Source organism: Alternaria incomplexa (assembly GCF_024043165.1).
Source record: "Alternaria incomplexa strain BMP 0042 chromosome Unknown scaffold_1, whole genome shotgun sequence".
Taxonomy (NCBI): domain Eukaryota; kingdom Fungi; phylum Ascomycota; class Dothideomycetes; order Pleosporales; family Pleosporaceae; genus Alternaria; species Alternaria incomplexa.
The window spans coordinates 320912-332387 of NW_026249850.1; the positions used below are offsets into that span (position 1 = coordinate 320912).

The window sequence follows — 11476 nt, forward strand, 5'->3', positions numbered from 1 at the left end:
AAGGCGCGGTAAGAGAGCGCTGCAAACAGCCTTCACTTAGAGAAGGAGGGATGACGGCATCAGTCACCGGCGGAGGAGGAGCGGGGAAAGAGCGGAAAGACATCGGAGGAAAGAGCGGTGGTGGTGCGCCCCTGACATGATCTCGACACCGCCTATGTGCAAGAAATGGAGTGAAGGGAGTGAGCTGATGTACTAAAACAGCTTCCGTCGCGACTTCATATACAGATTCCCGCGCTTGCTTCTTATGGGCACATGGCTAAAGCAAGCAATTTCCTCCACGTCGCGCCTATAACTATCGTCTTGAGCAAGCTCGACGATGTCCTCAGTTCCACGTTGATACGCAAACAACGGCAACATGGTCTGTCACACGAGCATTTCATTGCAAAGCAGTTCGGCGTCAGGCGACTCGGTATACACTCATGAATGTGTGGTATAAGGCATTACGGTTGCATTATATGATGCCAAACAGTATTGAGACTCGTTTAGCGTACTAGAGCTCGAACTTTCCTACTCGGAAAACAGACTCTCAAGAATCATACCGTATGCCTCCGCCGCCTGCACGAGTTCCTCTTGACTCAACATCTCATTAGGCGTATGCGCGACCTCAATTGTGCCTGTACCAAACAGATACTTCTTATCCACTTGCGGCAAGCTGGGAATGTCCGTTCCAAAGAACACAGGCGCGACTTCCAGTCCCTCAACGTCAGTGTCGAGAATGACAGCTGGGTACCTAGCGTTCGAGAAAACGACCTCGAAAGTAGCGTTCTCCTCCTTTGCGCGCGTTTCGAAAGGTGACATCATCCCAGCAATCATGTCTTGCACAAGGTCGACTGCGTCGTCTTCGCTGCGAGCTATACGAACGGCGATACTCGCGTTAGCATGGTCGGGAACGACATTGCTAGCGACTCCACCCGCAACAAGTCCAGCGTTGAGAGTTGTTGCGCCTAGTAGCTCACTTCTCGGCAGGGCCGGTTCGAGCATATTCAGTCCAACAATGGCTTCGGCAAGATAATTTATGGCGCTCACACCGAGCCAGGGATATGCAGAGTGGGAAGATCGACCTGTGATGTCCAAGCTCACACCCAGGTATCCTTTGTGTCCGCTAGCTAGCTTGCCTTCCGTTGGTTCGCCGAAAATACCTGCGCGGAAAGTAGTGTTAGAAGCGTACTCGGCGAAGGCTCTCATTCCGGCGCCGCCAGTCTCTTCTGCGACAACGAATAGCATGCCTAGACTAGGCGCATCGGTTCTGGATTGGAAGAGCTTGTGGGATGCGATGATCATGGTTGCTACGGGGCCCTTTGCGTCGACCGAGCCACGACCGAAGTGATAGACTGTGCCGTTCTCTTCCTTGCGCTCGAATGGGTAAAACGGTGGCACCTAGTTTTGTGTCAGACATTGTTATTGGAGCATGTCTCAGGTCAAATATGCTTACAGTGTCGATATGACTAGTGATCAGAACTTCCGGCCAAACTCCCTCATCTTTGAGCTCTTGGGGATAAGCGAAGACGTTGAAAGTGCCAGTGTCTCCAGCAGGGATTTCTTCGACGTAGTACCCCAAGTCCGAGAGATATTTTGATATAAACTCCGCGCATTCCACTTCATCCCCAGAGATAGAGGGGATATTGACTAGCTCTTCATGAAGACTGTACAAATCTTCCGTCTCCTCAGTAGTAAGAGTCGCTGAACTTGATGCAGATGGACCGGGAGAGCTCAGAGCCGATGGTGACACTGAAGCTTGCGGTGCTGCTATGGTCAACCCCAGGGATGCCAGAGCTGCTAGAGTTTTGATGACGACCATCTTGGCGTTTAGTATGAGTGTTGGCACTTCGAGTATGTTTCTGCTACTTGTAAACTAAGGGTATACCCCATTCTTATACCTTCAGCACAGCCTTGAGACCTCGGAAGTTGAACTCCAATCCGCAATGAGGCAATTCTCCTTAGTCGGGACCTAGGCTGAATTAACGCTCGAGATGACAGGGTTTAACGCGAGGTATGGATACTTGAAGGTTGGCATACGTCGTTCGGCATCTGAGTTCCTCGCTTCGAGGTTTGCGGAACGTTCTATTCTGGCGTGGCCAAGAAGCCATATCTACTAGAGATACAGTGAAGACGTTTTACTGGAGTGTCGACGGACTACAAGCACAAGCCAAGGACATCGTTGCAAACTAACGCATCTAGCTTGATATGATGGAAGAAGATAGCTGGTTTACGTAACCCTTGCCGCATTCTATTGTTCACGATAGCTTCTTCTTCCGTGGTTTGGAGAAGAACGGGATGATGTCAACCGCGACAACGGCCGCAAACGCGGGGTGCGGAGCTGTTATCGAGCGCAGGGCTCTGATAAGCGGTATCTTGGCGCCATGGCAGCATAGGAAGCGTCTTGGTAGTCTCCCCGGCCTGCCATTTCGGATGTTTGTAAGGCGAGTGTTGTAAAAGCGGTACAAGTATCGGATGTGGGCGCGTCAAACAGTGGATGAGCGCAACAGGGTTCCGAGCGCAATCAGATATGTAGACGAGCCGAACCTTCGCTAACCCCGTGGTATCTGTTTCATCCCAGTTTCGAGAAAAGGAAGTATACAGTAGCTGCACCGTGCAGTCGCGTGGGAAGGAACGGTATCGTGATGATGCTATCGCGGTATCTAGTCGCTACTGCCTTTCATTAAGGCACCAGAACGCGGCTGAAAAGGCCCAAGCGAACGGAATCGGAGCGAAACAAAGCATCGGTGAGTACAGAGAGAAATATGAAGAGATGGAAGGAAGAAGAATCGATATCTTGAAGTGGTGGTGGTAGCTGCTATGATTCGGCCGACACGCGTTCGCGACGTGAGCTCGATGGGAAAGTCGCGACCGCAACTACCGCCAACAACAATGGGAACCCGCGTATAGCTAGTCAGCGTGAGACTCTAATGTCCCCGATTACAATTCCTAGCATCGCGATTAGACTCTCTTTGCAGCAGCTGACGTTCGGGAGCTCACACACAAAGGACCGAAAGTGGATAACGCGCCGCCCTTGACCGCCGACTGACGACTGACGTACATCGGATGGATCATCAGCCTGAGCCACTCCACATCTCCGCCCGCGTATCCGTGAGGCTTGAGCTTTCGCTACCTGTAGGTCCCGGTTCTGCATCTCTCACCTAAACACCTACACCCAAAGAAGACGCCCAACGACTACAATCATGTTCGGCTTTGTCGCCGACGGTTTGACGTAAGTATTACCCCGCCCCCGCCTGCAGCTGCCAATTCTCCAACAAACTTTGGGGCCTGACGAAGTATCGTGAGCTCGCCGCTGGCTTTCTTGGAGCTCGCATGACTGCGATATGCAGTATTTTCTTTTTTGCTGCGACGTATTCGCAGAGAACCTAGCTAACCTGGCGATAGCGTTGCAACCACCGTCTTCTTCCCTATCTTCGCCTCCTACAAAGCTCTTCACACCTCGGATCCAGCCCTCCTCGCACCCTGGCTGATCTACTTCGTCGTCCTCTCCGCCTTCACCGCCGTAGAGAACACCTTCGACTTCATCCTCAGCTGGGTGCCCTTCTACTCATGGATTCGCTTCTTCGCACATCTTTACTTGATCCTGCCGGGTTCGCAGGGCGCAAACTACCTGTACCAGGAGTACATGGAGCCTTTCCTTTACCACCATGAGAGGGAGATCGACGAGTTCATTACACAAAGCCATGACCGTGCCAAATCGGCAGGCATGGCATACGTCGAGATGGGCATCGAGTGGGTCAAGGTCAACGTGCTGGGCTTCGCACCTGGCAAGCCGCAGTCACCTAGACCTGAAGGACAGACGTACGCACAAAACCTTATGAGCAGGTTCCAGATGCCGTCGGCGAGGGGCAGCAACGATCTATACGGACTTGTCAACCAAGCACTCAGCGGAGCCAGCGCACTTTACGGTGCCGGTAGCGCAGGCACTCGAGATGCGCAAGCCTCAGATCTGAGCCGCGGCGCCGGGAATCTCGTCCCAGACTCCATCCGCAACAACAACGACCGACTCGACTACGTTGCGTCGCAACGCCAGCGCCTCGAGACCCTCCTGCAAGCGTTCGACCGCGAACAAGAAAACATCCGCACACAACAAACAGGTGGGAGCAGATACCATGAAGTCAACAGGAGTACTGGAAGTCTCTCTGGTAGCCTCTCCCGCAATAGGAGCGAAGCGGAATTCGACAGGATCGAGCGCGACGAACTGAGCTCGGGCTCCGACCGACCACCATACCCCCTTACACCACCCGCACTCGGTCGAAGGACAAGCAGTGGCTGGATGCCGTGGAACTGGCAGCGTCAGGAAATGCCTCGGGACGACCCTCTGGCGTATGGAAGGGAGCCAAGCGATGTGAGGAACAGATCAAGGGCTTCAGGTTTTGATCTAGGCGATCGCTAGAAGAATCCCTGGAGGACAAAATCTGTGATATGATGGCGATGATTCATGGCGTTTTGGCAACATGGTAGATGGTGTTCTGCTAGGCTTCACAGGTACACTGAAGCTGTGTATATTTGGTATCCCAATTCATGAGTACGAGTAGGACAAGTCGTCCTGGTGATGTTACAACCTATGTGTACAACCACGTCTGGCTTGCGTGAGGTTCTATGCCTGATTTTCCTGAGATTGGGTCTATTCCCTTCCAGCTACATGATTCCCGGCATGACTCAAGCCCACTCACAACTTCACCTCCTTGTACGGATACTTGGCAGTGTCGTCCTTCCTCAGCACAATCTTCCTCTTCTTCTTTGTGCTCGCATGCTCCACCCACACCTCCTTCGTCATCTTATTCGTAAAATCCCGAATGAAGCGCGGATCCCAGAGTTCAGACGCGATACCCAGGTCTTTGCAACATCGCATAAGGGCGTTCGATTTGCAGCCTTCGGTCGCAGTGGGAATGCCGTCGGGGTCGAAGTATTGTTGCTCGCCACGGGCGATGGAGACAAGACTGAGTTATGTGTTAGTACAGATTCGATAGAATAACGAAAGGGTAGGTGGAGCAACATACCGTCCCTGCACAATAAGTCCATACTCCCTCGTCACCAATTTCCCTGTAACAATACTCTCGCCTCTCGGCGCAAGACCCCACCCTCCAGGTCCAAATGCCTTGTTCAATATTCGTCTGTACTTGATCTCAGGCAAGTATATGATACCATCGGGCTTTACTTCCACGTCATCCTGTGTGATAGGTGCTAGTAGCAATTCTCCTTGCTCTGGTGTGAAAGATACAGAGCCGAGACCGTGGTATGACCGTGTCCAGTCTATCGCTGGTACGCCTTCCAGCTCGGGCGGGGCATCGGATAGTCCGTCGGTGAGGGAGCGTTGTTTGCGGGCTGCGGAAGCTGCGCTGTCTGCCGTGGCATTGCGTGTTGTTGGTATGGGCGGTTCTTTGGCGACAAACTGCGGTTGTACTGTCCGCTGTGGGGTCGCTGTGGTCGCAGCCTTTGGCGCTGTTGCCGTTGTAGTGGCTGGCTTGGCAGCTGTGGAGGTACTGGTTGTGCTTGTCGTGCTCGTCGCTGCTGGCCTGGGTGCAGTCGCGTATGCGGCGAAGATGCGGGACGAGGTGAAGCCCCGCTGCTGTATCCGATTGGCGATTGTTCTTGATGATGACGAAGCGAAGAGCAGGGCGGAGACGCCTCTGCGTGCTGGTGTCGCTGCCATTGTGACGTGCAAGGGTAGGTGGGGTTGATTTGTTGCCCTTGGGACGGAAACGCCTCAACGCGAAGTCACGATCTGATAGCCGCACGGGCCATGTCTACGTACATGATGGCGGTGCATTGCTGTTTGCGGATTTCACCGACTATGCTCATGGGCGAATCATTATCATTCGCATTAGCTTTACACATGGTCAGATTACGACTGCTTCTGGATTTCGCGTTTGCGCTTGGCATTTCCGCGGATAGGTTTGGCTGTGTACCTAGGTACGTTCGGGGTTGTGCATTCCCGAGGTCGTGTGGTGAGATGATGACTGCTACTAACATTGCTTGCGACTCGGCTCCGATAGCGACATCCAAAATGTGCAGTTTGGGAATGGTCTTTAACTAGGTGTACAGATCTGCCAGGGAGCTTGTCCGAATGCGCATGCGAGTGCGATTCGAAGGTCCGGAATAGTACCCATGCTGATCGCCCGCCTTCCCCACAGCATCGTATGCAACGTATAAACTCAATTCTCCGAGCGATCGGCCGGTGAGCATTACACGGACGAAAGTGTCCTATCGAAATCTGCCACACTCTGAAACATATTTGGCAGGCTTCACATGTCATATTACGCCCTGATGTACGAAACTAGGCTGTGCTCAACCCGCACAATGATCTGCCAGACCTGATTGCCGACCCTCCGAGGGAGTGGGTTCTGGACGAGCTTAATGATCCTCATTAGCCGGACGGTGAGCGTGGGAAATACCCTCCCCACGGATGGTCGACTCGCGTCAAATGCCTCATTAGGTGCGACATTTGGGCTCCTCCAGCCGATCACTTGACAATGGGTGCCTGGCTGCTGGCTACCGACGTCAACGGTACTAGGCGAGCTGGCTGTGTCCCGTCTCGGCATGGCACGCGTCAACCTACTCCGTTTCTTTTAGTGCGACGAATGTAGTGCTTGTACTCGTCTGTATTTAAAGCTTGCGCGTGCCCTGCATCAAGATCATCATATGGTGGCTGAACTCCAAGCGTCATGTCTTCAACATCAACAAACGGTTCTTCGAGAATCACGAAAGTCTTCACCATGGCCTCGATACCGCACATCATCGGTTCTGTGATCGGTTTTGTAAGTACTGCTAGATTCGCTGAAGCTCGTCAGAAAAATAGCTGCTAACTTGGCATAGCTGGTTCTCCGCTTCATTGCTAGAGCCATCTACCGCATATACTTCCATCCCCTCCGACACTTTCCTGGACCGAAACTCTACGCTGCGACGCGCATCCCATATAACATTGCTATCTGGAAAGGCACACGAGATAAACTCTTCCAAGACTTACACCAAAAGTATGGGCATGTCGTTCGTGTCAACCACGATGAACTGAGTTTCACGGATCCAAATTCTTGGAAAGATGTAAGTTTCGCATACTTTGATATAGATATACTTGAACGCCCCCTCGACGTTCCAGGTTCGAGTTGGAACCTCCCGCTACCTTCTTAGGTGCCCGAAAAAGCAAATGTAATCTTCGACATCGACTAACCACCTTCCAGATCTACGGCCATGGTTCCAAAGGCACGGCAGGACATGTTCCTCAAAAAGCCTGGATGAGGTATGGCACAACACCCAATCGGGAACTCAGCCTCATCATTGCCCCCGACCCAGACCACAGTCGCCAACGCAAGATCTTCACGCCCGCATTCTCCGACCGAGCCTTGAAACAACAAGAGCCCCTCTTCGTCAAGTACGTCGACAAACTTGTATCTTCCATGAAGAACACCATCGAAAAGAATCCAACCGCGAAGTTCGACATGGTCAGGATGTACAACTTCACCACCTTCGATATCATGGGCGACTTGACTTTCGGAGAGCCACTGCATATGCTCGACAACGCCGAATACGACCCCTGGGTTCGTATCATCTTTGCCAGTCTCAAGATGGGATCTCACTTCACCGTCATGATGTCATATCCATGGCTATGGCGTGCGTTCAAGAGATACGTACCCGAGTCTGTAAATCGGAAGCGGATGGACCACTTCAACCACTCTGTAACACGCGTGACAAAGCGCCTTGAGAAAGGCCGCGATTCCGAGGGCGTCGATCTATGGGATCTGGTGCTGGGCCAAAAGGAAGGACGAGGCCTGACCCGAGGCGAAATGGACGCGAACGCTTCCCTCTTTATGATCGCCGGAACGGAAACAACAGCTACGCTCGTTTCGGGCCTGACATACCTGCTCCTGCGCAACCCGGACTGCATGGCGAAGCTCAACCATGAGATCCGTAGTGCTTTCGCCAGCGACGCTGACATGACCATGGAGCAGCTCGCTGCATTGCCCTACCTGTCGGCTTGCATCAAGGAAGCGTTCCGTATCTACCCCCCGGTTCCTCTTGGACTTCCGCGCCTCACACCGCAAGATGGCAGTACTGTTGTCGGCCAATACGTACCACCTGGCACCATTATCATGATCCCGCAACACGCCATGTACCTGTCGGACAAGAACTTCAAGAGGCCAATGGAATTCCTTCCTCAGAGATGGATGGGTGATCCCGAGTTTGAGAGCGATGAGAGGCAGTGTGTTCAGCCATTCTCTATTGGATCTAGGGATTGTGTTGGCAAGAAGTAAGTTCAACAGCCCTCTCTCGATATTCATTTCTAGCATACGTACACAGACCATAGCAAGCTAACAGTAAACTTAGTATGGCATACCACGAGATACGCCTCCTTGCTTCCAAGGTCTACTACAACTTTGATATTGAACTCTGCCCTGAGAGCAGTGATTGGAGTAACCAGAAAACATTCATTCTTTGGGAGAAGCACCCTTTGATGTGCAAGTTGAAGGCTGTCAACTAGAAGATGTTGTAGTAAGATTATGATACGAACCAATGAAATCATGAAGCATGTAATACATAACTTCGTATCAAGTTCCGCGCGCACTTGTCTCGAATTCGCCAAGTCGATCTGCAGCACACAGCAAGTCTTCGCCATGCCATAAGCTACTAACACTAGGAGCGTCTTCGATTCCCGCCTCCTAGATACCAACATCCTCCACGCGCAACAATCCCGACGCCATACCCGCAACAGCCCACGTCCCAAACTTCAGATTCGGGTTCCAAGCCAGCGCCGTGATGGCAGTCAGCTCTTCGAAGATACTAATCGACCTTCCCACCTCTGGGTTACCTCTCTTCGTCGCATTCGCAGATGTGCTGTGCGCGATACCTGTTTGACCAGCCTTGTAGCCTTCGGTGATGCGGACGAGAGGTCGCGAGAGTACTTCTTGTGGCACCTTCTTGGTTCCATCAGCTGGTTCTCCGGCTTGCAATTCAGGTGTGTCGTCTTCGGTCATGGTGACATCTTCACCAGTCGTAGGCTTGGCTAGCACTCGATCCATCGGTCCTCGCCACTCGTGGACAAACCATTTTTGCTGCCATGGCATGATCTTGTAGTTTGTGATGCGCATGATTGGGTTGCTGGCTTGGATATCTCCGTCGACTCCGCCGATAAGAACGCCAGGGTGGACTGGACTTGTCGCGACGCGTGTAATGCTGTTTTCTAATCGCATGCTGTAGAGGTTGTGGTAGTAACGACGGATGGGCGTATGTCGCAGGATGTAGTGTTCGTCAGGCATGACGAAGGATTGCGTATGCTCATGCCATGCCTGCGTCAGACAAAGTGTGCGACCTCGTATCGACGCAGTAGTGTCGGCGTTTGGGCTCCGCAGGTCGAAGAGACGCGCAAAACCGTCTGCGGTGCTGATGGACAAGAACTGCGGGTTGGACGGCCATCCAGAAGAGACTGTGAGAATGTACGTGTCTGCCAACTGCTGATAGAACCAGGGTCTGGGGTTATGTTGTGTGGCGTCGGGTGTTCTCAGTGTGCCTGGGCGGTTTAGAGACCAGATACCCACAGTTCCTGCTGCAGTCGCAACCGCGAGTGTATGTCCCGACAGCCAGTGCAAGCACGAGGGCACTGTTTGAGGAAACGAAACTTCGAATGCAGCACGCGAAACATGAAGATACGTAGGAGTGTGAGTATCGGCTTTGGGAGGTGCGGAGATATCCAAGACGCGCACTCGTCCATCGGACCAGATACCTGCAAGCATACCTATATGCCTGCTACTTGCGTCGTCTGTCTCTTCAGTCGTGTCTGTAGCAGCTACCGGGCACCATCTGAGATGTTTTGGCGCACCCCAGTCTGTACAGATGACTAGCTCTAGTTGCGGCTCTTTCGATGCATCCAAGTCCCCTTCATCGTCAGCCTCGAACGACCATATTTGAATAGACGCAGGGAATGGCTCAGTAGAATTGAATGCAGGTGCTTTTGGCTGCTCCAGCGGCTTGGGCTGGTCGCCGCTGGTAGGTCTCTGCTCGATGGCAACAGCAAGATATTGGGTGTTGGATTCCTCGTTCGTCGCCCATTGAGCGTCTTGCACCCAAGAGCCAAGGTTGAACAGCCAACCGCGTCGCTCCTGATCGCCCGGAAAAGGTTTTGCGATGCTCATGTATGAGCCTTTTGCCAGCGTGTTGACTTGGGGAGTGTTCACCGGACCAGCCAGTACGTTCATGGTGTCCGATCCTGGGGTTATCATGTACTGTTTCGCCTCGTCCGCGGTCAGTTTATTCGTTGTCTGCGCTTTTGCAAAAGCATGGCTTCCAGTATTGGCATACCACGTCCTCAAGAGTTCATTCTCTTTCTCCCTTGCGCCATCGGCCTCGAAGAAGCTCCTTCTCAAGCTACCCACCTCAGCATCATCAGGTTTATTCTTCTTATAACTCCGAATAGGAAAGGTTTCTTGTGGAAACCAATAGTCCCTCGATTCGAGTACTGGTCTCAGATGATGTACATCTGGACCAAACAGGTTCTTCAGCCGCGGCTCATGACCACCAATCTTGTCGAAATCAGGGATACCTCGCGTTCGTAACTGGGTGTCCGTATCGACAACCCTTACTTTGATGCCACCTCCTTTCTTGAATATGACTGGTGACGGTATGTTGTCTGCCATGTCCTTGTAGCGGGGATCATTGTACCTTCGTTTCGGAGGGACGTCTGGGGTGGCAGGGACGGCTTGCGGTGCTCGCGCATTGCGTGCATTGCGTTTTGGAGTTGGTGCAGGACTTTTGTCGGAATTGGCCTGCTCTTCAGATGAGTCCTCTTCCTCCTCTACCACTTCGTCTTCTTCTTCGTATTCGACCTCCTCCTCCTGGGCATCCGGCATGAAGTCATCACCGTCGTCATCATCGCCGTTTTGGAGGGATGGTGTCTGTTTGCCGGAGGGCGCAGTGCCATCCTCGTCTTCATCGAGAAACGAGTATTCATCCTCGACGCGATAGGATTTGCGCGGCTTGCCTCGCGACTGCCGAGGTGATGAGTGCTCTGATGCGAGCGTTAGTGGTGTCCACCCTCGTCGAAGATGCAGTTAAAATCGCCAAATGCAGCACTAGCTCCAAGCGGCCTTCGTCATGTAGAGCTCCAGCCATCTTAGATATCGATGAACCCACGCTGAAGCTGGAGTATCGCGTTCTTTTAACGCGTAGCTGGGCCTGTAGAGCACTTCAAATCACATACCTATGGACATTCGAGCACTTAGGTGTGTTGCTGTTGTGACTGACTGGGTGAAGAAAGAGCAACTAGGACGCGACCAGGAAATCCAGCCCCGCCATTAGCGAAGAGCACAGACCTTTTGACCCCGCCATCGCATTCAAATTTTGCTGTCAGAACTCTGATTCACATGCTTATTGGGGACTTAGCTGCGGGAGTGATGATGGACGCACACAAGCAATCTGCTATCTATATTTACGTTGTTTTTTGTCGTTTCTCCATCAAAACGAATCACTTCGGGTAAGCAGCTGTCCA

The 11476-nt window shown here is 52.5% G+C and overlaps 5 protein-coding genes across 5 annotated transcripts; 2 read left to right on the plus strand and 3 right to left on the minus strand.

Annotated features, from left to right (window-relative positions):
- Nucleotides 1–507: 507 nt before the first annotated feature.
- On the minus strand, nucleotides 508–1798 carry J4E90_000118 (uncharacterized protein; the record flags this gene model as incomplete). Its single annotated transcript, XM_051429716.1, has 2 exons — nucleotides 508–1377; nucleotides 1433–1798. 2 exons carry the CDS (start codon nucleotides 1796–1798, stop codon nucleotides 508–510), a joined length of 1236 nt encoding a protein of 411 aa, XP_051295203.1.
- A 1381-nt stretch (nucleotides 1799–3179) lies between these two features.
- On the plus strand, nucleotides 3180–4393 carry J4E90_000119 (uncharacterized protein; the record flags this gene model as incomplete). Its single annotated transcript, XM_051429717.1, has 2 exons — nucleotides 3180–3208; nucleotides 3382–4393. The coding sequence occupies 2 exons, from the start codon at nucleotides 3180–3182 to the stop codon at nucleotides 4391–4393; spliced, it is 1041 nt and encodes a 346-aa protein (XP_051295204.1).
- A 276-nt stretch (nucleotides 4394–4669) lies between these two features.
- On the minus strand, nucleotides 4670–5653 carry J4E90_000120 (uncharacterized protein; the record flags this gene model as incomplete). The annotated part of the gene is made up of 2 exons (XM_051429718.1): nucleotides 4670–4940; nucleotides 5001–5653. The coding sequence occupies 2 exons, from the start codon at nucleotides 5651–5653 to the stop codon at nucleotides 4670–4672; spliced, it is 924 nt and encodes a 307-aa protein (XP_051295205.1).
- A 1063-nt stretch (nucleotides 5654–6716) lies between these two features.
- J4E90_000121 (uncharacterized protein) lies at nucleotides 6717–8476 on the plus strand (the record flags this gene model as incomplete). The annotated part of the gene is made up of 4 exons (XM_051429719.1): nucleotides 6717–6758; nucleotides 6817–7041; nucleotides 7179–8245; nucleotides 8323–8476. The coding sequence occupies 4 exons, from the start codon at nucleotides 6717–6719 to the stop codon at nucleotides 8474–8476; spliced, it is 1488 nt and encodes a 495-aa protein (XP_051295206.1).
- Nucleotides 8477–8654: 178 nt separating this feature from the next.
- J4E90_000122 (uncharacterized protein) lies at nucleotides 8655–11198 on the minus strand (the record flags this gene model as incomplete). The annotated part of the gene is made up of 2 exons (XM_051429720.1): nucleotides 8655–10996; nucleotides 11189–11198. The coding sequence occupies 2 exons, from the start codon at nucleotides 11196–11198 to the stop codon at nucleotides 8655–8657; spliced, it is 2352 nt and encodes a 783-aa protein (XP_051295207.1).
- Nucleotides 11199–11476: the final 278 nt, after the last annotated feature.